The following is a 26,410-nucleotide window of genomic DNA, read 5'->3' as shown; positions in this document are numbered from 1 at the left end:
TATAAAGCATCTGCTCAAGCACCCAGCCTGAATTAATCACTATTTGTAATCTTATTTTTTAAAGCGCGCACACTGGCATTACTATAATATAACAATCCGCACATGCCCAAATACAATTTAGAATAAGTCTGTATGTTATTGGTAAACATGGAAATAAATATGATGGGTAAAAACTAAACTGGCAGAAATTTCACAGCCCTGTCAGTCACAGTGATGGATTATGATTAATTACACTGCAACCCCTGCTGGGACGTCACTCTGACAGACTGAAACATGGTTCTCCACTCCGATAGCTGGCTGAGCCGAGCTGCAGACGAGGGGAGAAAACAAATCGCACCTCGGCAGCCAAAACCCTCCCCGTATGTCTTCCACCATCTCCCCAGTATAGTGCGCCGCTGCAGCCGGGTACAGCAACGCACAGAACATCAGCAGGTTTTAAGACACGAGGTGGCAAAAATCGACAAAGTATCGCTTTAATACTCAACAAATGCAGTTTGACACCCGCTAATTCTTCATACGTTACAGTGATGATGAGACAGGCCTTGACATCGTGACGGCCATTCAGTGAAGGGCTGAAAGCACAGCAGTGGATGGGGAGAGTTACAGTAATGGTCCTCGAGTGGCTTAAATGGTGCTCTTTCAGAAGATCGACTGGCATCTTTAAGGCTTTAGCCCGCACACTTGGAGAAGCATGTGCACGCTTGAGACTTGATGGGATAGTAGACAGCGTATAGTAATGTAACTTGTGCCTTAAAGAGCTCTGAGGCCACTGCAGGTGTTATACCGCCAGGCCTCTGAAAGAACAGACCGCTCACATTCTCCCAGAATGCTAGTGAGCTAAATGTTAACAGTAGTCCTCAGACCAGGCAGTCCTCAAGGGCGTTTTCCACCGAGGAACGAGGGCATACAAACACGGAGAAGATGTCAGAATGTGGGGGAGGCTGCTGCTGCTGCTTTGTGTCTTCCCCTGTGGGCCGGGATGGGACATCTTACTGTGTATAAATGAGCATCATCGTATACAGTTTTTGGATTTATATCCTGGGAGCTCAAAGTTGTTTTTTTTTGTTGTTTTTTTTCTCACTTTGCAGAAGGAATTGGGGCACTGTGTGTGTGTGTGAGGAGGGAGGGAGGGAGAGAGAGAGAGAGAGAGAGAGAGAGAGAGAGCAGATGGAGACATTGTAACTCAAGGCAACTCCGGGTGCAGCAGCAGCAGCAGCATCGCTTCCCTCCCTGGACTGAAGGGATGAAATCCTCTTCTTCTCCTGCGTCGCCTGCAATGCAAATGGAGCCGACCGGGACAGAATGAGGCTGGGTTAACTCTCTCATCTCTCACCAACAAAAGAAAAAAAATCGAGGTGCAAGGCATCCCTACTGACACCTTCTCCACAACAGGCTCACACAGGTGACAAGTGCGTCCAACTCACAGTGCGCTCCGTCAGACGCCACATTTGGAGCTGCTGTGACGCATCTGTCTGTTTGTTCAAAGAAGAAGAAGAAGAAATAACTGGTTTCCTACACCGATGGAGTGCTGAGAGGTGCTTGGGACAAGTTGCTGGTTTGGTATGTTCGTCGTGTCCTCCTGGGTTTAAGTTGCGCGTCTCTGTGGAGAGGCGCAACTCCGGGCAGAAGTTGGTTTTGGGGAATAATAATAATAATAATAATAACAGTGTGGAGAGGTTGACCGCAGCATCAGGACCAGAGGAGAGGATGACTGCTGCTGCTCTCTCCTCTTCATCTACATACTAACTGGGGTTCTGCCAGTGAATTTCAGCTCCTGAGACCACAGCTGCGTAAACTTGGCCAGATCTGGTGACATTGTAGCCTCTGTGTGTGTGTTTGTGTTTGTGTTGTGTGTGTGTGTGTGTGCAGCCTGGATGGAAATGCGTCTCACCGAGGGAATTTGAAAAGCAAAAGGGGGGGATTACTATCAGTCCCTCTCCTTTTATATCCTCAAAATGGATGCCGACGACAGCCTGTGGAGACGCCAGTGGATGAGCCACTCTTCCGCAGATCTGCTTGACATCTGAACTGCACAAGCGTTCAAAGTTTGGATAATCTAAAAAAAAAAAAGAAAAGAAAAGAAGAAGAAGAACACACAAAAAAAAAAGAAAAAGGCTGAAGGTGTAGGATGCAGTCTGGAGTGAAGACGCTCTCCGCAGGTGGAGGTGCGTCACTCTGCTGCCTGCTGCTCCTCTGGCTCATCTACTCCCATCTGCTCAGAGAGGGTAAGGACACTTCTAGCTCTTCTTTTCTTTTTGACTTTGTCAGCACCAGCATTGTCTCCGAGGGCTTCTTATTGGGATGCAGCTGCACATGGTGTGGTCAGCTCCTGTGATGCGTGGAGAAATACCCATAATGTCTAGTAAAAGCCTTGGGGGGGGGCTGTAATATGTCTGTGACCTGTCATGTGTCTGTGACCTGTCATGTGTCTGTGACCTGTAATGTGTCTGTGACCTGTCATGTGTCTGTGACCTGTAATATGTCTGTGACCTGTAATATGTCTGTGACCTGTCATGTGTCTGTGACCTGTCATGTGTCTGTGACCTGTCATGTGTCTGTGACCTGTAATGTGTCTGTGACCTGTCATGTGTCTGTGACCTGTCATGTGTCTGTGACCTGTCATGTGTCTGTGCTCGTCACATGTCAGCTCATGGTGACCTTGTTGTACCTTGTGGTATTTCTGTAATCTGATATATTAATGGTCCTTTAGTGAGTGCATTGTACTCAACAGCTAGCTATGGTGACATAATTGGACAGTTTTTTTTATTTTCCTAGGTATGTTACTTGTAAAATATGCCAGTGACCATATTGGCACAATAGTATAATGTAGAGCCGTGCTGTCAAACTAACCTTGTGGTTTTCCTGATACTGATGCAGGCTCTTTGCTACCTTGTTGAATTATGAAGCCATAACTGAGCTTCAGGTGACGAAGCAACACAGTTTGCTTGCTTTAATTCCCCGGTGCAGACAGGAGGAGGCCTGACTCCTGCCTTCCAAGCTTTTATAATTTCACTCGGGTTAAGGCTACATCCATCCATGCCATGCTTACCTCTTGAATAATACATCCGCTGGTGCAATTACACCTCCACCCCGACACAGAATAGAAAGCAAAAGGATGTTTCCCTGCACTTCATTGGCTGCTGTCCACAACCAAACATTTTGGATTCCAAAGACGCACAGAGAACCGGCTTAAAGCATTGAAACTTGTTGGGGGATGTCGTACACTAAGTTTGCAGATTAGATCTTTTAATCAAGCATTGGCCAGCAGCATAATTACCGCTGTGGAGGAGGGATAGTGCCTACATCAATGTCTTTGGCATCTTGCCGGGAACAAAAGTAGACACTGATGTGAAAAATGAACTGCCTGTGCTCTGAAATTTGCTCCCTCTGCCTCTAATTTGCAGTGTTTTCTCCCAAAGTGCTGCTTTCACCAGCCTCTTATTGCCGCCCATGAACCGTCTCTCAAGTCTCTGCAAATTATCTGAGGAGTTAACAGCAACCCTCCTCTTCCCCTCAGCCATTTATTATTGACTCAATTTCATCCGAAAATGATCTCATTAGAGTGTTATTGTACAAAATTGTTCAATCAATCTCCTGTGAACTTTACTACCCTTGATATTCCTCGAGTAAATAGATTTCTGCAGGATTTGGCCCAGTTAAAACCTCGGGATATGATTTGAGCTTTGACATTCTCTGTGTGTCGCTCACTCCTCCTTCCAGCTCTGAGCGGAATTTAAAGAATGAAGCATGTAGTATTTTTTAATCCGTACTTGTAATCTTCAAATCCTCCTAAAATCCCCCCTTTGAAACTGAGAGCCGGGACCAGTCTGGGCTGTTGTAAGAGTAGTTCAGACTACCAGTGCTTTTTAAAATCATTTCATCAGCTACTTTACAGTATAAGTTTAGTGTTTGACTGCTCACCACTGATGGAGTCAAACCACTCATCACTTTCATGACCAGCTCATCCATCGTCCACCTCCATGGCCCCTGTTGGAAGCAGCAACGCGTGTGGTTGAACTGGTGGGCAGAGAGGTGAATCCTTGTGGTGGTGATAGGCTGCGTCACCTCCACCCTCTCCGTAGCTCATCTGTCATGGCGGCCAGGACAGGAAATCAAAGTGCAGCAGCCCTGTAAGCGCACGCCATTGGGCCAGCGTGCGCCACGATGAATGGCCTGTCAGCCGCTCTCAACGTTGCCAGTTTATTCGACGATAAATTTGGAAATGTCTGGATTTCCTCGCTGGACCACATTCCGGTTCAGTGGTGCAGTCAGAGCGGTGGCAACTCCTGCTTGCTTTGTCAACCACATTGCTTTGGGTTTTGTTTGTGTGTTTGTGTGTGTGTGTGTGTGTATAAAGAGGAGGAGGGGATGGAGCATTTTTATCACATTTGTAAGTTGGAGGTGGACAGACAGTTGGCCTTTGCTCTAAATCAGCTCAACGAACTCAAATGCCAAGAATAAATTTCAATATCAAGTGGAAATAAAATATTCTGATCACGTCAGGCTATTTTGCGTCTTAGAAGTAGCAATCCTCAAGATCTTTGTGCATCTATGAGGCTAAGTTAAGCACTCATTGTTCCAGTCTACCTGCACTACAATTTCCAAATATCACCTGTCAATCAAACAGATTATGAAGAAATATAACATATTTTTTCACCCTGATTTCCTGTTGAAGAAGTTTAAAGCTATTTAGAGCTCCTAATATATATATGTATATTATTTTATATTAACACTGGATCACATGACTGTGTAACAAGTTCTGAAAAGATAGGCAAATGCAGAATTGTCTTAAACCTGCATTCCCGCTAATTGCCAGCAGGAGGCAACTCCTCTGTTTGCAAATAGAACTCTGATTGTATGGAAGTCTGTCAGAAAATGACTCTACTTCTAACTTGATTTATTCCCTTAGTAAACATTGTAACATGAGTTTATGGTCTCAATCTCAAGATTTGAAGTCTTCTTCAACACAGCATGATGTTCATTATGTAAATGATACCATTTAGACTAAAGTAGATGATCAATCAGGGTATGGTTTAGGGCGTGGCTACCTTGCGTTTGACAGGTAGCTACCGCTGGCAGAGCCGTGCACTGCGTCTCTACCTCACTTGCCCACAGATTCAATATGGTCACTTGGGTTCACTGGTTGCAAAAAAAGCCAAGATGGTGACAATAATAAAGCAGGATTGCTTTGAGGCTTTAAAACGGCAGTCCACAAACCAATAGGCAACGTCACGGTGACGAGGTTTGCATTCTTTTGTCTGTCTGCTCATATTACTGCAACTGACAGCAATGTTGCTTTTTACAGCACATGTCATGTGTCATGGCTAACATGTCACTTTGATTTGTTTGTGAATAATTCAATCACAGCGTCTGAACACAAATAACAGTGTCCTGGAGGTGAGAAGCAGACATCTCCATCAATCTATCCAGTCTTCCTGCTCTGCAGTACAAACTGTCGATAGGAATGACGGCACACATTTTATGAGATACGTCTACAGGCGGTGTCACTAAATTTTAATATGAGTCACTGTGGCTTCAGAATCAGAGCAGAGCACCGTTGATGACGTATTCGCACAGTCTGTCCACTCTTTTTGCGGTCTGGACTGCCATGTGTCTCTGATGTCTCCTGTCTAAATGTCATTCACAAACCAGACTGATTTCATCCTGTTAAATCTTTTCGGATGCCACCGGGGTTACTTTTTTCATTCCTTTTTGATTTGATTTTTTTTTTTAACAAATCAGCTCTTGTGTGGGAGGACCACCAGAATGATGAATTTCAAAATCTTTGGGTGGCATTCTCTTTTAACTCAGGGAGCAGGGCCCTATCCATCGAAGCATTAAGCTAATCAAAGTATCACAGAATTACAGACTTCTTGAAGTGAAAAGGATGATTTCCATTCCAGTCTTCTTCAAGGCGGCGTTAAGCATGCAAAAGGCGACTCGCTTTGATTATGACCTTGGCTGTAAATTCGAAGCAAATCATCGAGGTCTGCTTCTATAGGCGGCTGAGCTGTAAAAGTATGAGCATATTTATGGAAAAAAATGAAAATAATTTTTACAGCTAAATCAATTTGGCAGCACACAAAGCTCATATTTCATAGCTCCCTGATTATGAATTCTTTCTAGCCTTCAGCTTTGACCTCCCTTGTGGAAGAGTGTAGTGCACCGCTCTGTGTATTTCTGCATTGTTATTTTCTCTGCTGAAAGCTCTGGGCTTGAAACTGCTCCATCACTGGCTGAGTGGTGTAAATGATTTGAGTTATGTTATGTGTCCTGATCTTTTTTCTGCCTGATGCCATGAACACATTTACTGAGCGGGCTGTGCTTGAATATTAAAGCCGCGGTCCAAACATTCATGCATAACTGTACACCATGGGGTCTTAATAGGGGTCTTCTGATGCTCACCCTTTTTTCTTGGCTTGCATTAAAGAAAGAGGGCATCCTAGAGGGCTTTGAAATTCAAAGTGAGTCACTGTTGCATTAGCGTCCTCTCTGCACCGCATTCAGCCGAGCTACTATTTGCTTTTTGCAAGCCATATTGTACATTCACTCTTTATGCCTCAAGCCTGTATTCATCCACGACCAATTGTCTGAGTGTACTCTACATTGTAATATCTCTGCAGTCCAGACTGTGCTGCATCGCTGCAACAGAAATCTATCAGAAGCCACCTCCATCATATGTACCGTCCAAGTGCACCGCAGACCAGACCTAAATTACACTGTCAGCCCCAGCACTGGGTGTATGTAAGGGGAATATTTTCTATTTTAAAGCAGCTCCCGGCAATGTCACACAATGGCATCGCTGAATGTTGGAGAGTGGTAACTGTTTAAAGAAGAAATTGAACTGCAAAGACCTGGATGTCCAGAAAAGTGACATTAGCAAACTAAACAGCACGCTTCTGCTTTCCAGTGAGAGAGGAAACAATCCAACACTGTTGAGTCCCGCTTTATCCCGAGGGAGCGCCTACCTACTGCCGCTATGAGAAGTTTCAATTTGTCATCCCCCGTGGGTGGAGTAGTCTACACACCTGACACGAGAATTACATTTGGGTAAAAAGAGCACATGTCTCAGTCGGTGGGGAGGTATACTGCTTTTTCTCTCATTCTCTGCAGCCCTGCTGGGTACTGGTGACTGCATAAAAATCATTCTTGGTGCAGCTTTAAGAAATCCCACATTTTGATACAACACAGGTACGCATTTGTGGATATTCAGAGCTTTTTAGAGCAGAAAACTCCAAGCTGCATTGTCATCAGGAAGTGAGAGCTGGAACTGCTGCTCAGAACGATGAATGGCAGACTGACTGTGGGCGAACGGCGTGCTTATTTTACTGCTTGCAGATAAATGAGCCTCATCCTGCAGTAGCATAACATACCACTCATCTCCAGGAGTAACCCTGGCTGCTCCCACACTTCCCTTTGCCATTGTTCCTGATTCATTTCCATCAGCTTTCAGATTAAATTGCATACTCAGGTCCCATTACAGGTCCTCCGACTTCAGCAGAGAGTTGTTCTCTTGCATAAATATTGATCGGACTGGTGTACAGTATTCAAATAGCATGTGGAATCGAGCAGCGGTATTTCCCTTAAAACCAAGCATATTAATATAAGGCACGTGTTTCCCCTCCACTGCCCTACTTGTTCAGCAGCATAGGATCACGGAGGTGTCAGGAAGCGTATATCATGGGGTCACTCAAACATCTGCCTCTCTCAGCTGGTGTCCAATTACGTGCTCTATACTGTCTCATTACCAAACGGTGTTGAGGTAATGAGATGTATTTGGCGGTGGCTGCCTTGACTAACATATGCTCAGTAAAATAAGGTTGCTGGTTTGATGTTGTCCTGAGTTGTTAATGACAGAAAGAACTGTGAGATCAGAACGGGCATGAAGGGAAGATTAGGTCTACGCTCTGCAGATGAAATCAAAAGCAGCTGTGGATCGAAAATCCAGATTACTTAGATAAACCTTTTTATGTTGAAAAGCCTCCTTTTTGTCTACTGTGACACTGCGAATAACAGTATTATGTCAACCTTGGTGAACTAATGTACGCTTTGGGTGAGACTTAAATACTTATACAATTAATCGATTAGTTAATAGTCAAGAAATAAACGTAGAATACTTTTGATAATGATTTGATAATCTATTAGCTGTTTAAGACAATGAGCAAAAAAATCCAAACAATGGACCTCATGCAACACTTTTAAGTTCTTAATAGGGCTAAAACAACATCAACGTTAGTCAATCGACAGAAAAATATTATAACAATATAAAAATGATAAAGTCAACAGTCTAAATTAAATTAAAAACTAGAGACCATCTTACCTCTTACATCTTACATGAGGGCTTAGTGTCCCCTTGCCCAATATCTACCCCTCTACTTTTGGCGCCCTTGCTTGGATCTTCAATCTAGACTTCGATCAGAACTACACACTTGTAAAGTTTCGTGACTACATCTTGCACGGTTGTGACGCTGTCCTGGTGACAAAATCTGTCTGCAGACAGACAGAAATATTAAAACCTGGTAAAGTACTTCTGTGGTACTTCCTGCTACAGTAGGTGTCTCCAGGACAACATCTTGCCACGATGACTCACACACTGACTCACTAGGTGAAAACAATACCAGAAACACGCTGTGGCGGTTCATTATTACCCTTAGTTGCAACACAAATTCTCAACTTCAATCTTCAATTTTTTTCTGTGAGTTTTACTTATAAGATGCTTCAGATAAGTTCACAAATGTCACAAGCCTTAATTGATCATTTTAATCTGATGAATACATACAATCATGAGTAAGTGCACATTTGTAACATTTACCTTACTTGACACATTCTATTCACCAGGCTGTGAACATCTCAGCCTGGTGAATAGAATACTCATTTTACATTTAGTTTGTCTTTTTAACAGTTATTTTTCCCTCCGGCATGTACACTTATTCAGATTAAGGCATTGCAATGTTTGACGACTGTCTTTAAACAACTCGTACGCAAGGTCTAACAGACTCCACCACGATCGTTATGGCGAGTGTCTTTGTAACAAGATTTGTTCTGCTCACGTTGGAAAGCGCTATATAAAAGCAATCCATTTGAGGAGGTCAATTCATCCATAACCAATAATGATAAAATTATTTGCATCCTTGAAAATAAGACTTGTGATGATATTGAGAACAGCACTTTTATCAAGAAAGGAACATACAATGGATGTAATGACTCAGACGTATTATTGTATGCCAGTGTAGTGATTACAGTCTGATTGACTCTCTCAGGGAAAGAAAACGTGCTAGATTCAATGCCAGGACGTTTGAGCCAAGCCAGCCCAAAATGTCTCTGCGCTATAGCTATGTCTTTACGGGGAATAATACCAAATACAATACAAAAGTATTGTCATGAATAATTAACTGAACTAGCTTTACATGAAGTGGAATATTTTAATAAAAACGGTTGAAATCTGTAGTTTGCAGGGGCGCCCTTTGCAATAAAACATTGTAAAACCTCACTTCCATCTTAAGCAGCCCGCGAGTAATTACAACCTATAAAAGGAGATTGTTTTAATATGGAAATGGAATCCTTGTCATAGTTCGTTCAGTGCAGCCTGTCATATAATTTTATGGCAAATTCCCTGAGGAGAAGCAGAGCCTTTCTCGCTGCTCCCAATCTGGTTTAAGTTAAATATGCGAGCAGTGCAGGGCTGTGTCTGATGTGTTTGTCTGTTTAATCTGATAAAGGTATTTTATCAGTTAGGACTAACTACTAATGTATCTGCACAGTCTTAATTAAAGAGACAAACAAGAAAAAAGGAGATAAGCCAGAGCAAAGTGAATGTTTTATTGATAGGTCTAAATAAGGAACAGACTGTGATGTTAACAGGAAAGATAATTAGTAGTTTTATATATATTCGCTCGACGTGGCCAGGGCCAGCCAGTGTAATGCATCCACAGTTTAATAACCTCGTCATGCCCACCAGTTCTCAGCCCAACAATGACGCACATTGAATCAGGGGAACATTGTGAAAAGCGAGCGTGGACTCCTGGCAGCCTATTTCAGGCAGAGATACTGAGATATTTGTGCTCCTGGTTTGTGATCTGCAGCGTGTTTGATCAAAGCGCCGATACGTAGAGCACAGACTCTCGCTGAGCTGTGTGCGTGTGTGTGTATGTATGTTTGAACCCTTGTGCGTCCACGCTGCCGCTCTGCACTTGTATGTTGTTGTGATTCAGTGATAAGGTCATTGGGCTGCCAGTCAGCGCTGAGAGACGGTCTCTATGCTCCATATCGGCTTCCTGTAGCCCTCTCGATGTCTGACAGCATCCAGAGGCTGGATGGCCACACGGCGCCAATCCTTCACTCTACAAGCTCTTTGCCGCCGCCACGGCCGTATGCACATTTCATCATGTGAAATAGAGACGAGGCCAAGCGTCTTCACGCTGCTGAGCGACAGAAACCCCCTGTCGTGTGAATTAACTCCTGTACATATGATGGAGTGCTGGCCGTGGCTGAGGGCACTTTACAAAGCCCCCCCATCCCCCAATCACCCACCCACCCACCCATCCTTCTTACTATTCACCTCCTTCAGGCTTTTTTTGCATGAAGCCCATTCATCTGTTCAGTGTTGTAATATCTGGTGGCAACTCAGTCCCCCAAGCACCTACCGAGAATACAGGGACTCGCCTCTGCAAAAAAGAGAGCGGAGGGTGGGCTGAGTGGTGGGGGGGGGATGAAATGAAACGTGCATAGCAATACTTCGTGGGGTGATTGTGTTTTATGACTCCCAAGACCGGTCTAGGTAATAATTCCATAAAAAAAAACACAAATCTTATCGGCCTTAATCACGAAAAGGTAGCTGTCACTGAGACTAACAACCCATCCACCAATCCATTAAGTGAGATGCAGATCCGTCCTGTTAGCTGGGGGGTTGTGTAGTTACTGAGGGGGGAAAGCCTTATAGAGGTTGCAATGTTGAGGTGGTGGAGCTGGAGAAAAGCTTGTGGAGCGCTGGAAATGAAAATGGTTCATCCTCAGGAGAACGTCAACGTGTCATTTCATGCCAGTCTGATCTTTTAATTTGATTTAGCTCTTGTGTGCAAATGGCAAAGTTTGACCCTATTGCAGTGCTAGAGGAAAGGCCAACGGGTTCGCCAAACACATTAGGTTCCCTCCTCTGGGGATCTTGAAGTTAAGGCTAACTCAGCCTCGTCACGGGCCAAAGTGTTGGCCGATGGTGACACTAAAGGAAAGGTCACTGGATTACAAAAAAGAGCGGGATTCATTCTCTCCATTCTCTCCATGGCAAGGAGACATTTTGACCTTATGATGTTGATAAAGGAAAAGGTCACACGGTCACCATAATCCAACAAAACCATATTCATCATGTGGAATATTTCCAAGATGTCCTGCTCTGAAACTAGTAGCTTCTGGAACTTCTCTGTGCCTTCTGAGGCAATTTTATGAGTCATTTGTGTTGATCAACAACCCCTTCAACCTTTGCCATTGTTACTTCCATTGTCATTTCCTTCTATGGAGCAGTTAACGTCTCACTTAATGAACCTTTGAGGGTGTTGGGAAGCGACTAGGAACATCAGTGTAAAGGAGTGATGGTTGGTGAATGCCAGGGATTGACCTTACAAGAACCGGAGCACAGACTCTCCTCTAATCTACACTCGCTGAGCCGATTTTATTTCAGTGCCTGCCTGAACGCCTTTCACTGGCAACTGTCTATTCAATAAAGAAATGAAGGAAGAAAGAACTTTTTTTCCAGATCATTACAAAGGTAAAGTGTACCTTTTGAGCTTTACCTTTCAACCTAGAGCAGATAAGTTTGTATAGTGACTTCCCTTGCATTTATAATGCACTTATTAAGAAATGTGCTGTGAGTCGATGTACTCTCGCATTAATATTATTCAGCAGCTTTTCTTAAGTTCTCAATCGAGGCTGCAATGAACCTTTGATTTTAAATGACAAAGGTGCTGCCTAAGATGTGTCATGTACATATATTAAATTTGTTCTTCCAAATGTGTTTTTGAAAGCCGCAGACACTCTCGAACAATTTACTGTGATTAAAGCTTGTTCATCTCTAAAACACAAGACTATTAACATATAATAATTCCCCATAAACACAACAGGAAGGCCTCAATAAAAGAAAATTAAATATATTCCCTCGGGTTTCCAAAATAATTTACCCAAACAAACCTGCTGCTACGACATTAAGTGTTCAATGAGGCTACAATAGACCATACGGAGGGCTCTTTTTAATAAATCTCTTTATTGAAAACATCATTGTTTTAGCTTTGATTTTGTTTGCCCATGGCTGTCATAAAGTTTTCAGTGTGACTCATCAGAAAACGATCATCGGAGCCATGCATGAGCTACAGCTGCAGTTCTGGGCGCTAAACTCATCTCCTCAACTTGGCGATAATTTGAGACATGTATGCTGCTGTGTGTGTGTGGCACTTGCTGCAAGAAATGTACGTCTTAGCATTACAAAGTCACTCAATATTTAAAAAGATTGTTATTCAAATTGGAATTGTGTCCACTTCATCACAGTAAAGAGTTAAGTGAAAGGTTTAACATGAGTTTTATCAACTATTTTAACTCCCTTGACATGAAATATTCAAAATGAAGAACATGTTTGTTATAATATTTTTTTTTTTTTTCTCCTCCCAAGTAGTACATTTGCAGCTAAAACACACTCTTGAATTGTAAGGTTCTCCAGTTTGTTATCGAGATCAGATTCTGACAACTTGAAACTCAAAAACAACCCTGCATCGCCACAGGTCTTTGGCCATGGAGTCATCCATCAATTTGTAATGCCTTGAGATCTCTGCAGTAATAATCTGTGCTTGGATTGAAATGTAAGAATAGGTCACACACTCACACCACGGTGGTTTCTGAGCAAGGTAATCATGACTCTAAGACATTCTGTCCATTTGCCGTTTCAGTAGAGCTTAACTTGACTTGAAAATTGGTACATTGTAGGACCACAGGGCCGAGCAGCCGCTGCCATGTCAACCGAGTCAGACACACAACATTTCATGGAGCTTTAGACTGGTGGGCTTGTTAACTTGCAGTTATGACTAACGAAATGTTCTTTTATCCGATTCTTGGAAGGATCTTCGTTTTCCACAAGAACTCTTTGAGGCTCTTTTATCAACAGAGCAGCCAGCCATACTGTAAAAACCTGAAGAGGCCCTCCAGCCTGCTGCTTGTAAAGCTTTGAAATCACTTTCTCATTTTTCCATTTAAGATTTTAAATGAGAGTAACAAACTGTTCAGTTCTATGCACACCACAAAAAATGGCCCTCTCCCCAGGTTGCCTGTTGTAGTACCTTTGTGGACCAGCTTCTCCTTTGCAATATGTTCATTACACTGGCATTATGCTAATGTGATGTTCTTTGTTCTTCGCTGCTGTGTTCGGCAGGCCAGTTGGCGGTGGGAACCTGCGAGATAGTGATGCTCAACAGAGACAGCAGCGTTCCAAGACGGACCATCGCGAGGCAGACGGCCCGCTGCGCCTGCCGGAGAGGCCAGATCGCCGGGACCACCAGGGCGAGGCCGGCATGTGTAGACGGTGAGTTCAATGACCTTCTCCACATGTGTTAATAAATATTGGAATGATGAAAAATGGATCCCATTATTGGAAGTTATCCCATTTATTGAAGTAAAACCTATTCCCATGATAGTTATCACTGTCCCACTTGTAGTGACAATTGATCACTGATTACTAAATAAACGTTCTGGGTCAGAACCCTTTAATGTTTGTATTTATGGGGTCCACTGCATGACTCCCTGCCTTAGACCACTTTATTACTTGCACAGCAGTTGTTTTTAAAATTACAACATCGGGCCATTGTAGATTAAAAAAAAAGAATAAACTTAATTACAGAGCCGGAGGAGGGTTGGAATATTCTGAGAAAAACATAAAATTCCCAGGATTAAAGTTTTTAATTTAGAAGAACAAACCTCATTATCTCAAAAATCTAATTGTGCAAAAAGCAAGCTGTGGTCTGAATTGTGTTGCTGTTCCTGTGATGTTGATGATGTACTGTGAAGTTATATAATACATATTTATGTTCGTTAAATAAATTGTTCAGTTTGTCATTTGGGGAAATAGGCTTATTTGTTTAAGTGTTGGATGAGAAGATTGATACCACAGTCATATTTGTCCGGTAAATATACATTAAAGCTACCATTGGCAGTCAGTTATCTGCTCTTAGCTTAACATAAACACTGCAGAGAGGGCCTCATACTAAACTCAACAGACCACTCCCAGTGGGAAACTAATATGATACATTATAAAAAAGCTTAACCAAAAATATAATAGTAAACACCATTAGAGTAAAATACAGCAGTGACTAAAAATACATGAAATAAACAGTGATAATGACAAGAAATGTCATGTGGACTCATTAACTCTGCTACAAAAGAATACATGGACCGTTTTTACGCGGACATTTTGACATAACAGGAACATCATGAAAAATCCTAACAGGAAAAGCACAGGTGTAACTATTAGCATTATTGATGGATCCATTCTATTATGGGTCCCATTCCAGTGAACCAGCATGCACAACACCAAGACCTTACATCTTGCACACGTGAATGCAGTGTCTTTGTTATTAATGTTACTTAAAATAGGAAAATACCATTTATAGTCTGTTGATCCACCGTCATATACACATACATGACCATTAAGTCTCAGTCAAATTAAAAACATGAATACCACAGAGTGAACTTTGTCTTCAAAGTAACAGCAATAAGTGTCACCTTCGATACCCGTGCTGAAAACCTGCATCAGTATCATTGGATGTAACACAGTTGTGAATGAGCCAATCATTTCAAAGCATACTGCAAACTGCTGTTGCCAATCAGCCACCACAAGCACAACATCAGCACTCTGCCTGAACCAACGCTATGCTTCATTAACTGCACCTGTGCTTTGCCTACTGTGACAAATTAAAATGTCACATGCCAACATTATGAAAAATGTCTATTGTTTCTGTGTTTTATTGATTTTTTCTCTCCGGTGTTACAGTGTGGTTGGGAGGTTAAAAATGTGTCACATCATAGTGATATTGTGACATATGATTATGCACAATGGCAACAAGCATGAAAGTGAAAGTAGCATTGATAAAGGCTCAACTTTGGAGGACTTCGTTCCAAAGTCGGGAGCAACTTTGGTAGTGTGGAGGTGGTTTGATTACAAAAGGTCTGATCTACAACAAGCCCATGTAAAATGTACAGTTATCAGTGTGAGATGATCAGAACAACAGAAGGGGGCAAAAGGTTGAGAGCTAGAAATCATGTGAGCTTAACTCTACAACCAAACACTGGCACCGCCTAGCATATTTGAACCATTGTCAAGTTGCTTTGGTGCTTTGATAAACAATAGAATTAGTAATGAAGTATTTGTCAGCATTTATCATTTTGTTATCGAAGAAAAACCCTTCAAGAACATAACACCAATCCCCATCCTAGACATCGAGTAAAAGTCAGCAAACCAAAAAAAACAATAGGTCCAATAGAATTTTGGGCTTCCTTCTCTCTCCATTAAACACAACTGCTGATGTAATTCAGTTGTTTAACCAGCCAATCGATAATCACTTTGCGTGTCTCCCCCTTTTTGATGCCCTTTAGAGAGTTTGACTCCTAACTATGTGATCGGCTGTCTGCATTAAACCTCCTGCAGTCAGCAACAAATTAGTCGTCGCTTTGTGCCTCTTCGTGTGGAATTTTCCTCTTCCTCTGGTGCTTTTAATATACTCTAGCAGACTACAGACCTTTTGCAAAGGAAAATGCATGGTGTTCATGCACTTTATAAGATAAGATTTTATACTTCAGGGCCCCCCTCTGTGTTATTGGACGGTATCTAGAGGAGGGTGATAAGACGGATGAGACAAATTCCATCTGCGATACCGATTGGATCTCAAAGTATCACATGTATCTGATGCACCATTAGTTCCATCGCGCAATGACTCATGTTAGCCCTAATCTAATAGCCCCGACATGAGACTGTGTCACGCTCTCCACACTGCTTTTAACCACCGCTCCCACTCTGCAGACGCACACCCGCAAAACTCAACAGATGCTAATTAACTTACAGAGAGCTATGATTACAGCAGCAGGAAATTGATTATTACTGGCTTCCCGCCGAGCCACACCCTACACTACATTAATAGCCGGTGCATTAAAGATGCAACCTGTTGCTCGCTGGCTCGTTTAAAGGGCTCTCTGCTGACAACTAAAAAACGGTGTCCATCATCACGAGGCTTTAAAGTGGAATCCCTGCATATCGCATGACAGAGCAATGAGTCAAATGCTGCAACATATCCTCTCTGACCTTTCATCTGAGGGTGTATTCAGTAACGCTTTGTTTTGGTGTGATTCCCCATAAATACCGCTTTGCCCTTCTTAGCACATAAACCAAATTTACTGACTTATAGACATATTTATTCATTTGTGTGTCTCACTGAGGCTTTGCTTTCCAGTGTTTTTCACCACGCTGTTATTAGCACAGCAAGGGCTCTCTGTCCTCTGGGTCAATTTAATATAACTCATTCACTGCAGCTGCAGCAAGAGTGTGTTTCTGCCTTTGTGAGATGTGTAGTGATAGAATAGTGACCTTTTATGAAAGTTGAACCATCGACGCTGAATGACTGTTGTGAGTAATCAAAGGCAAAGAACTCTGTCCTGAGATTTTGTGTTTACACTGACTTTTGTGATCATCAGATTTTTTTCAGTAAATTGACTTTTAGATTCCTCTTTTTTAGAGTTAGTGAATCACTTTAGTATACTGTTAACTTATTCTGGTCAAAGTTAATATCTCCTCCTTTTCCCAGAGAATATTAAGTAGTTATGTCCTTTCTGTCGCCCAGACAAAAAAATCTAACAAAGATTAAGTGTGGCCTTGTACGCCATACTGCGAAAATACAAAGTACTGTACATTCACTCTGATGTGGATAATGCACCAAAACCAAGACACATAAAAAGAGACATCATCTCTTAGTATCATCTGACTGCGCGAAAAGTGGAAATCCTAGCGTTACACTCCATTTCTGTTAATTCATAGAATTCTAGTTACATATGTAACTCTTGTTCCGAGTGATTTGAAAAGAGGTAGAGATATTGATGCATATAACCAAAGTGTCCTCGGTTCAGTTTCATCGGTACAGTACAAAAAAACAAACAAACAGATGAGATTGAGAGTCGCTGAGGGGAAGATCTGACAACGAGCTTTGAGGCAGGCAAGTGTTTAATGTTCTTAGGATGGAAAAGACCCAGAGACAGCTGACTAAAGTGAAGTTGTTGGCAATAATGATAAAAAAATGTCTTTCTTGGTGAAACACTGCCAGAGACCATTAAAACTTCACTGTCTGTTATGCAAAGTGCATCTTTCTTTGCAGTACTGTGATAAAGGATGATAATGATGTTAGAGTTTTTTGGGGGAATGTGAAATCAGTAAGAAGTACTGTTACTGTTACATTTCTAAATAGGACCCAAGTGCAGAAAAGTTGAAGCAAACACACAAACAAGGGGCTTCTTTTGGAGTGAGCATGAATAAATAACTATACTTGAGTCAATAAAAATCCCAATGACGGAATCATACCCGAGATGCTGCAGTTACAAGGTCTGGCATATGACACACAATATCTGACAGGAACTAAGTCCGCTTGACATGGCTTCTCCAGGTCTCAGCAACCAGGATCTGGATCAATAAGAAACACTTCTACAGTGTTTACTGTATACACTATAGAACTACTGTACTCCAAAGAAATATTGTACAATACTAGGAAGGGTTACTTAAGTAAAAGTATAAAGTATCAGCATAAAAGTATACTTTAAGTACCAAGTATTATTTATGCAGAATGTCCCCTTTTTATGAATGATATATATTATATTATTGGGTTTTAACCCCCGAGGATCAATTAAATTGTTTCATAATCTTTAATTCTACATCATAATTAATTTGTTAATCCTATTTCGTGTTAATAATCTCATTCTGTAAAGCAACTAAATCTGTCAGATAAATTTAGTAGAGTGAAAAGTGCAAAATTCTCCGTCTTACATGTAGTGGAGAATCAGCACCATGGACAGCGGCCAACAGATTCATCAATTCATTTTCTTTCAGTATTCGGATATTCTCCAGTTTCACACTACACACTCTAACTGGGTCTAAGTAGGTAGTTTGTTTTCACTAGAAAAGTGACAAAATTTTATTCCAGATGTTACCTTGGCTATTAAGTGCAAAAGTCACCGTTTCCATGGGACTCCTGGCCGAGATAACAGCAATACACAGTTTCAAACGAGATACACGCAAACACTTAAAACACATAAGACAAAACACACAGTATCAACTACAGCATCCTATACTGAGGAAGACAGACAGGAGAAAACGGATCCAGCTAAGGAAGTAATTACAGTTGAATTAGCCTCCAAACCCTTCACTTCATTCTTAAATGCGCTAATTGGGATCAGTCTATCTAGCTGCAAATCTGCTGCAAGCGGTTCCATTTTTACTGTTAGTACAAAGCAGTGTAGTACATTAATGTCTTATATACCAACTCCAAACTACTATGAAGGTTTGTACGAGTCGTATAGTATGAGAACTGTGATTTCAGCCACGGCGTTTATTTTGCCCTCAGCTGCTGGCCCTTTCTGAGTTCTGAATCAAACGAGTGGGCAGTAATGGATCTGCCTGCTTTTGCATCTGTTTACTCATTTGTCACGTGCAATATCTCAGATGCCACAGTATGGATTTTAAGTCTTAAGTTCCACATCTTAACATGGTTTTCAAACATTTCCACTGCCAGTTATAATGATTGACATGTTGGTGGTGGTGGATTTACAAGTCATAACTGAAACTTTAATAAACATCCTCTCCTTCCATTCCAGTGTGATTGATGTGGAATGTAGCGCACAGCGATTCTTGCATTACAAACTTACTCCAAAGACTATTAGTTTACTGCATGTCATATTAGATTTTGCACCATTTCCAATCCCAGCCCAGTGGCAAGGAACAGAGGCACCCACGCGTGATCATAAGTTTTGTTTTCTGTCAGCAGAATGGTGCAAGTGCCACTTCTCACACTGCTACACCTAAGTTCCACAGTGTTTGCAGTTTGACCTTTTAAAGTGTATCCAGCCAACTTTCTGCAGTGAGTTAAAATCGGAGAGACTCATCTGCACAATTATAATCACCAGCAAAAGCTCGAGGATTTGAATTTCTTTGCTGTTTCCTGTAATGAACAGAAACTAAATCCAAAGCTTGCGTATGATGTAGCCTTTTGGGACAACAATCCGCAGCTGGTGGCTTTAAGGAGACAATTGGACAAATATTTTTTTATCTCCCTTGTCATCCTGCTAGCATTCGCACTTCCATAATGACATACCGACAAGCTTACCTAAGCCCCGCAGCGAATAAAGTTTGATATATGTGACTTAGCCAAGAATTGATCGCCTGATTGGCCCAGATGGCGGCTGCACCGTTCCTGCAGCATGACGTGTTTTCTCCTGTTACTCCTCATTTGTTTTAATTCACTGAGCAGTTTTCTCACTCTGCATCAACGTCTTTAGTTAGTCTTTTTAAGCACATTTTCCGACTTTTTTTGCTCTTTTTTTTTTCTGCGGCTGTGTGTCACTGTTGTGGAGGTTTAGTCTGCACACTGTACACAGGAGGATTATGTGCGTTCTCTTGCTTGTCTCCCTGCTCTCCCTCTAATCTGCTCCCCGACTCTCCCCCGCTCCCTGTCCGTGGCCCGTTGTTGCCATGCCACCACATCACACTGTTATCGTAAGAAGCTTGATGGCCACCATGATAAGAGTCTGCAGGCTGCGGGGAGAGGGTTTATGTGGCTGCTGCAAGCTTCTGCCTTCACACTTCCACACAATGATTATTGACACTAAATGAGGCAAAAATTTATGTTGAAAGGAGATTAAGCAAGAGGAAAGCTTTCTCCAGATATATAATGCAGACACACAGTTAAGAAAATATTTGTTGTGCTCTTAATTACCTCAGCTGCAGAGAGAATAAGACTGTTATTTAAAAGAAGCCTATTTAAAGAAGAGACCTTTAAGAAAAAGGACTATTTGATTATATTTCCCTTTTCTCCGTATCTGCTCTCATTTTAATGTTGTTGAGGCTATTTGCTGGTAATGCAAGCTCAACACTCCCTACATGTTTACACATTGTCTTGATAAATTCAGTTTAATATAATATTAATATTTCCCAGCACTAATTCTATACAGCAACACCATCGTGTCATACTCACTAATGTGTTGTTCTGAGTTTCCCTTCTCGCTATGTCTGTTCACTAATTATCTGCAATGCTTATTTTTCGATCGCTGCTAACGTCAGTGACAACACTTCCTGCCCAGATGTGTACACAGAGTTGAGTCTCATTGGCAGTGGCTTAACAGCAATTACAAAAAACAGGATTGAAAGGAGTGATTTCCAGCCCCGAAACGCTGCAACAAAAAGATCAATATATCTGGCAGTGAATGTGTTTGCCACAGAGCAACATTTGTAAATCAACAGGAAAATGAGACTGAAAAATCTTTTTATATTTTTATCCTTACTGACAAGAAAATGAGGTTGTAAACATGCCAGACGGGCTAACTTCCTTCTTTGACATCTTGTTTAACTAGCCAGAATAAAACACTAAGCCATTTAAAAAAAAAAAGAAAAAACAAGCCCAGAAAATGCAACAGAGACTCAGTTATTTAGCAGCTTGCTCAACAAAGCACATAGTTTGGGATGAAGTATAGAGTCATTTGTAGCTCGGCTGCTGGCTGGGTTTAAATGTGTTTAATGTTGGATTTTGCTGTTGTCATAATTAGAACTGAAAGACCATCAGGCCTCTGGTAGCAGGTTGCGCCACGTCGAGGACAGAGGGCTGAAAATCTGGCCGCTACAAATTCATCCATTATTGAAGCTTAATTAACATCAGCCAGAAAGCCTGTTAAAACATGTGACAGTGTTTCTGGTGCCCAACTAAGCTAGTTAGCTAATCTTGTTGGTTGCCTGGCAAAAGAAGCAGCAGAATTATTATTAAATTACCAGAGGCGACACACAATTAATTGTTTGCTGGCATGCTCCATTTCACAGTGCGTCGTCTTTTCAATGCAACGAACATGCTCTTGATGTCTTTCCTACGTCTCAGAAACTGTCTCTTTTTGTTTGTTGTACCTTATCTAAATGCATTTTACATGAGCTGCCTGTGGCTTTGGTGATGTTATTTTTTTACTTCTGCAGAGGCAGAATTACATCAGACTAACAGTGCGTCTGGTCTAGGACTCACTGTTGTGCCTCGCTGCCCTGCTCTGAGTCTCGTCTGCCAGTGCTGTGTTGTGCTGTGCAGGGGAGGGCTTGGCACTGTGCAAGGGGGGGGACAGATGGTCTTACTTGTGATCTAGTTGGAGGTCCAGAAACCGTTCCCCAGCAGGGACCCTGGCAGCTGACGAGCATGGCCCCAACGTCCACTGTCCCTGGGTGGGACTCCCACAGTGCCTGCAACAGGACGGGCCACCCATGTGTCAAACCAGACAGACAGGCTCTCTCTCTCTCTCTCTCTCTCTCTCCAACCACCACAGCCAGCTGTTTCACCTCTGATGCTGCTGCAGCCATCGCAAACAGGCCTGAATCCATGTCCAAACAGTTCTATCATAATAAAAGCAGAATGATTCTCAGCCGTTTGCATAATAGCAGCATGTAATGGATACTGTTAGATGGAAAAATAGCAGCAGACAGATACTTTTTAGGCAGCTTCAGCTCCGAGGCTTAAAGTCTGCTCGGGATACTGTCGATGTGAGTGTGGGTGGTGATACCATATAAGCTTTTTAAAAGCGTCCACAGTCGCGTGTGCCAGCATATTGGACAGATATGTTTGATGGATAGAAGCAGGCCGAAAGCTAAACTGCAGCGTTTGCCTTTTTGCAGCTGCTTGGGTTTTTCGTGATGTCGCTGTTGATGAAGTCCTTGCACGTCGACGCTCTAATCCCAACCAACGCTGTGCGGAACGTTCAGCGGTTTACAGCATTGGGGGATATTCATCAAGTCATCATAGATCAAGTCAGACTGTCATGGATGGCATTGAAAAAGTAACAAGGGCGAGCTATCGAGTGCCTGGATACTGTAGCAGCAGCTGAAAAAAAAAAAAAAAAAAAGCATTTATTTTAGCCAGCCTAGGCGACTCTGTGCTGGCTGGGCCGATGATGCACTCCAGGGTTAGTCAGCACTCCCGCCACTTCGCCAGCTCAGCTTTTTTATTCCCTGCCCCTGAAAATTGAGTTTTGCTGGCCCTGTAATGTACTCAAAACTACATCTGCGACTGACTGATAAATCTACGCTTTGTTGCGCCTGACGGATGGCTGTGAAAATGAAAATCTTGCCACGGCAGGTTACTGTGTCAAGAGGAAGGTCACTTTAGATTGTTTTCCCCTGCTCGCCGAGGAATCTCTGCTCAGGGTGAAGCCGAATTGACCATTTTGTCTCAGTTTTTTTTGTATTTCCATAAGCTTGTTGGGTGCAATGAGATGATAGGTTTCTGGATTGTTTTGTTTCACTGCTGCCTGACTGCTCTGCAAGGGCAAAAACACGGCTCCTCTTCCATGTGTCAACAAAATCTATTCTTTGCTGAGTGAATGGCTTTATATCAACAGAGTGGTAATTGTGTATGTGTGCGCGTGCGGTTACATACATGAGGTTGGGCTTAATAAATACCACAAGATGACAGATCTTTACTGCGGAGCAGCAGTCGGGTTATGACACTCCAAAGAGCAATTTCGGACTGTTAACAAGACCCTGGACCAGGAATACCTCACAGCATAATGTCACAAGGCCTCCTTTTCCACACCTCCTCCTCACTCCCCCCTTTCTCCCGCTCTCTCAGCTCTCCAGTGGACATTCAACGAATTGTAGTTCCTCTCTTTCAATTTGCCGACCGTGTTACCTCGTTCCACAATGTGCCGCCCCCGGGGGGAACGCGTGGGGGAGGCAGGAGCGGCGGCCTCGGCCAGGTCCGCAGAGAGCCGATAACCTTTCGGTGTTGCTTTAGCACGCTGTGTAAAGAACAATCAGAGCTTATCAGCATCGACTACAGGCGAATGCTAATTCAATGTCATGCAGAAAGACTGCAGCAGGAGAACGAGAGCATCACTGGCTTTCGCTCTGACAGCCCCGATGTCTGCAGCAGACAAATAACTTTAAGACGACCGTAAGCCTGTTGGCGTTTTATTGCCTTTCTAATCTGTGATCCACCCCTCTAATCTGAGCATTGAAATGTTCATGATTTGCTTTAATAATTTGTGCATATGCATTAGCAGAAAATAAGATATGACAGATGACATGTTTAAGGGATATTATATACAGATAACACCTCCATCCAACGTCAAAAACAAACTAGATATTTTCCTTTCCCTTTCCTCCAAAGGGCATCCTGATTTATCACAGGTATCTTTAATCACACTACATTGCTGTGTGTAATACAACGTAATTACCTTTTTGTTTATTTAGAATGCAAATAGAAATAACAATATAACAGCACAATGGAAATGAAACATTTCATGCCATCATTATAGCTCAACAAATTTAGAGCAGTCCTAATTACAGCATTGCTCTTCTTTTGCAAGTTTCCTAATTTTCCTTGTTTACTTGCAGGGCGGTTCTTTAAGCTTGTTGGATAAGGTGGCTATAGGGCTTTTTCAGCCATTGTTGCAAAACAATTTATCCGCACGCTCTCTTCACCTCTGGTGCATCAAGAAGTTTCTTTTGACGCTGTACACTATGTCTCGCCTTCACGGGGGAACAGACAGGCAGCATCAAACCACCTGAAGATCTCACAGTTACAACTACTTGTAAATTGATCATTGATTGCAAGTTGCAGAACGATTTGCTCATCTCACTTCAGGAAAAAAGAATCCAACAATGTTATGCTCTTCAATGGTACAATTACTTTCAATACTAGAACACTTTACCTAGAATTACCTAAAAAAATCTTTCAGGAGGAATTGTATGTGTAACACAATGTAAGAGAAATGAAGAAACAATCTGTCTGTGCAGCTGCAGTGAGCGCTAACATATACAGGAGACTAATTTATGGGCCGCCAGCTGGTCTGTAAAGGTTACTACCACAGGCGATTCAGACATGGTGATTCAACAAGAACCTAATTAAAATACTACGGGCTTGTAACATATGAAGATGCTTTCCTGTCTGGTGAGCATAAAACAGAAAATGTTGACAATTTGAAGTCTCTCTCTCTCTGGGTGTGCGAGACTAATGTGCCTCTTTGCCCTCTTGTCTTTTCCCTCCCAGCGCGAATCGTGCGGAGTCGTCAGTGGTGCGAGATGGCTCCCTGCCTGGAGGGGGAGGTCTGCAGCTACCTGTTCAACCGCTCCGGCTGGACCTGCACCAGGGGCAGCGGTCGCATCAAGACCGTCACGGTAATTTACAAGACATGACATTAATATACTCCATATGCACTTAACAGCATCGCGCCGTCATTTTTCAGGCCTGATGGTGATACGTGAGGCCAGTGCTAGAAGCAGCACACAGCTCCAAGAGGTTTAAAAGACTGCATCAATACTGAGTCTCTGTGTGTAGAAAACCAATGCTAAACGGCTTTCTGTGGCTTGAAATCACTAATTACAATTTACAATTCAATTTTGGGACGTCCTATTGGAACAAATCAAACTTCTAGGTACCACTACCTTTAAATAAAATTGTAAAGAAAATATACAGAGTCATAAACACCACTAGAAAGAGTTCTGAACATGGTTGTTTGATAAGATAAGATAATCCTTTATTAGTCCCACAGCAGGGACATTTGCAGAATCATTGTCTTTAACCCACCTGTAACATATCTCTGTTGTTTGCAGATGCATATATAAAGGATATGTAAAAAAAGATGGATAAAAAATGCTAGATTAGCTCTGACATTGACAATATCTCATTTGGTTTGCCAAAATGCATTCAAAACTATTCTTGCTAGCAGTCCAAATCAAACTGCATCCTTGTATTCTACATTTAGCAGGAAAAATATTTTACCAGGTGAAAGCGAATTCCTCTCAGACCATCTTAAATACACCAGTATCTTACTGAGAATACTCACCATTTCAGATTCTCCTCTCAAACCTTGAATAAATCATTTCAAACTGTTATGTGCAGTTGCTCAAATAAGAGATCAGACATTTTAGTTATCAGCGTGAGAAAAATCCTTTTAGCCGACTACAGTCCATGACCTCTCCCTGACTTTGCGAGAGACTTAAATGAACACAAAACATGTTGCATTTTTAAAGCCTCCAATATGGTGTCATCTGGTCCTCTGTAGGCTCCTCTCACAGTGCAACATGCATCCAATGCCTCAGAGCTGCCAATGCCGCAGTGCTGACTGAGGCTTTGCTCTTTGATCAACTCTCATTTGATTCAGGATGCACAAAGCCAGCATACGATAGCAATCTAAGCGAAGGTTCACTTGTTCTTTTACTTTTTTTGTGCCATTATAAAGGAAGAACCAATATAGATGTGTGAAAGCCACGAGTGGGGAAAATAACAAAACAAAACAAGAGATGACAGGATGGATTGAGCAGGAGAGACTGCTGTCCTCATTGTCAGGTACACAAGGCCGAAGGTCAACCTGTGACTGGATCTCTTGATTTTCACTCTCGCTTTCTTCTATCTCCCTCACTTGCTGTGTCTTTATCTCTCTCGCTCCTCCGCCTCCTCCGTCCAGCAGCCCCCGGCAGCTGCGTCACATTTCATGCACGCATTCCCATCGTGCTGTAATCCATCCTGACAGCACACTTAGGTTAGTGTTTTGCTTTTTATACATACATTTACAAAAACAAAACAAAAATGCAGATTTGGTGTTCCACTGCATATTCTCAATAAGCTACTGCCGAGGAGGTTTTTACTGCAGAAGTTAATCACAAGTGATGCTGCTGCTTGTTTTTGGAGGGGGCAGGGATAGCGAGGCTTTGGCAGCAGAAGAGAGGAAGAATCCAGGGGTATTTGTTGTGAGACCTGAAATGGGAGGAAAGCGCGTCCTGGATGATAAATGAAAATGAAAAATCTATAAGGAGGATTGATCAGGCTGGAGAGAGGAGAGGGAGCGGGATAGAGGGCCAGGCTGGAGAGAGGCCACTGGCCAAGCTCTGTCTGGCCACATCTGTGGGCAAGTATCCTGAGTGTGGAGAGCGAGTTCTTATGTGAGAGAACCTGTCTTCACATGTTCTTAATCACATTACATAGGAGCACTCAGTGTGGCAACGTGGGTATCTGAAAGGTGATAATGGCTGCACTCATTATTCATGCTGTGGTGCGGAGGCTTGACGTAGGTGGAGTTAGCCACTGAAATAAAGTGTCAAATGTACCTGACGGTGGGCAAATCATGCATCTAATAAAGCATATATCATACTGCTAATATCAGT

The 26,410-nt window shown here is 42.4% G+C and overlaps 1 protein-coding gene across 1 annotated transcript; it reads left to right on the top strand.

Annotated features, from left to right (window-relative positions):
- The first annotated feature begins 2,128 nt into the window (after positions 1-2,128).
- On the top strand, positions 2,129-25,371 carry tafa5l (TAFA chemokine like family member 5, like). Its single transcript, XM_054608614.1, has 4 exons — positions 2,129-2,225; positions 13,409-13,558; positions 24,297-24,424; positions 25,312-25,371. Exons 1-4 carry the CDS (start codon positions 2,129-2,131, stop codon positions 25,369-25,371), a joined length of 435 nt encoding a protein of 144 aa, XP_054464589.1.
- The last annotated feature ends 1,039 nt before the right edge of the window (positions 25,372-26,410 follow it).

Source organism: Anoplopoma fimbria, chromosome 12 (genome assembly GCF_027596085.1).
Source record: "Anoplopoma fimbria isolate UVic2021 breed Golden Eagle Sablefish chromosome 12, Afim_UVic_2022, whole genome shotgun sequence".
In the NCBI taxonomy this organism is placed as follows: Eukaryota; Metazoa; Chordata; class Actinopteri; order Perciformes; family Anoplopomatidae; genus Anoplopoma; species Anoplopoma fimbria.
Note: the sequence above shows the minus strand (reverse complement) of the source record. Positions and strands in the feature narration are given on the sequence as shown.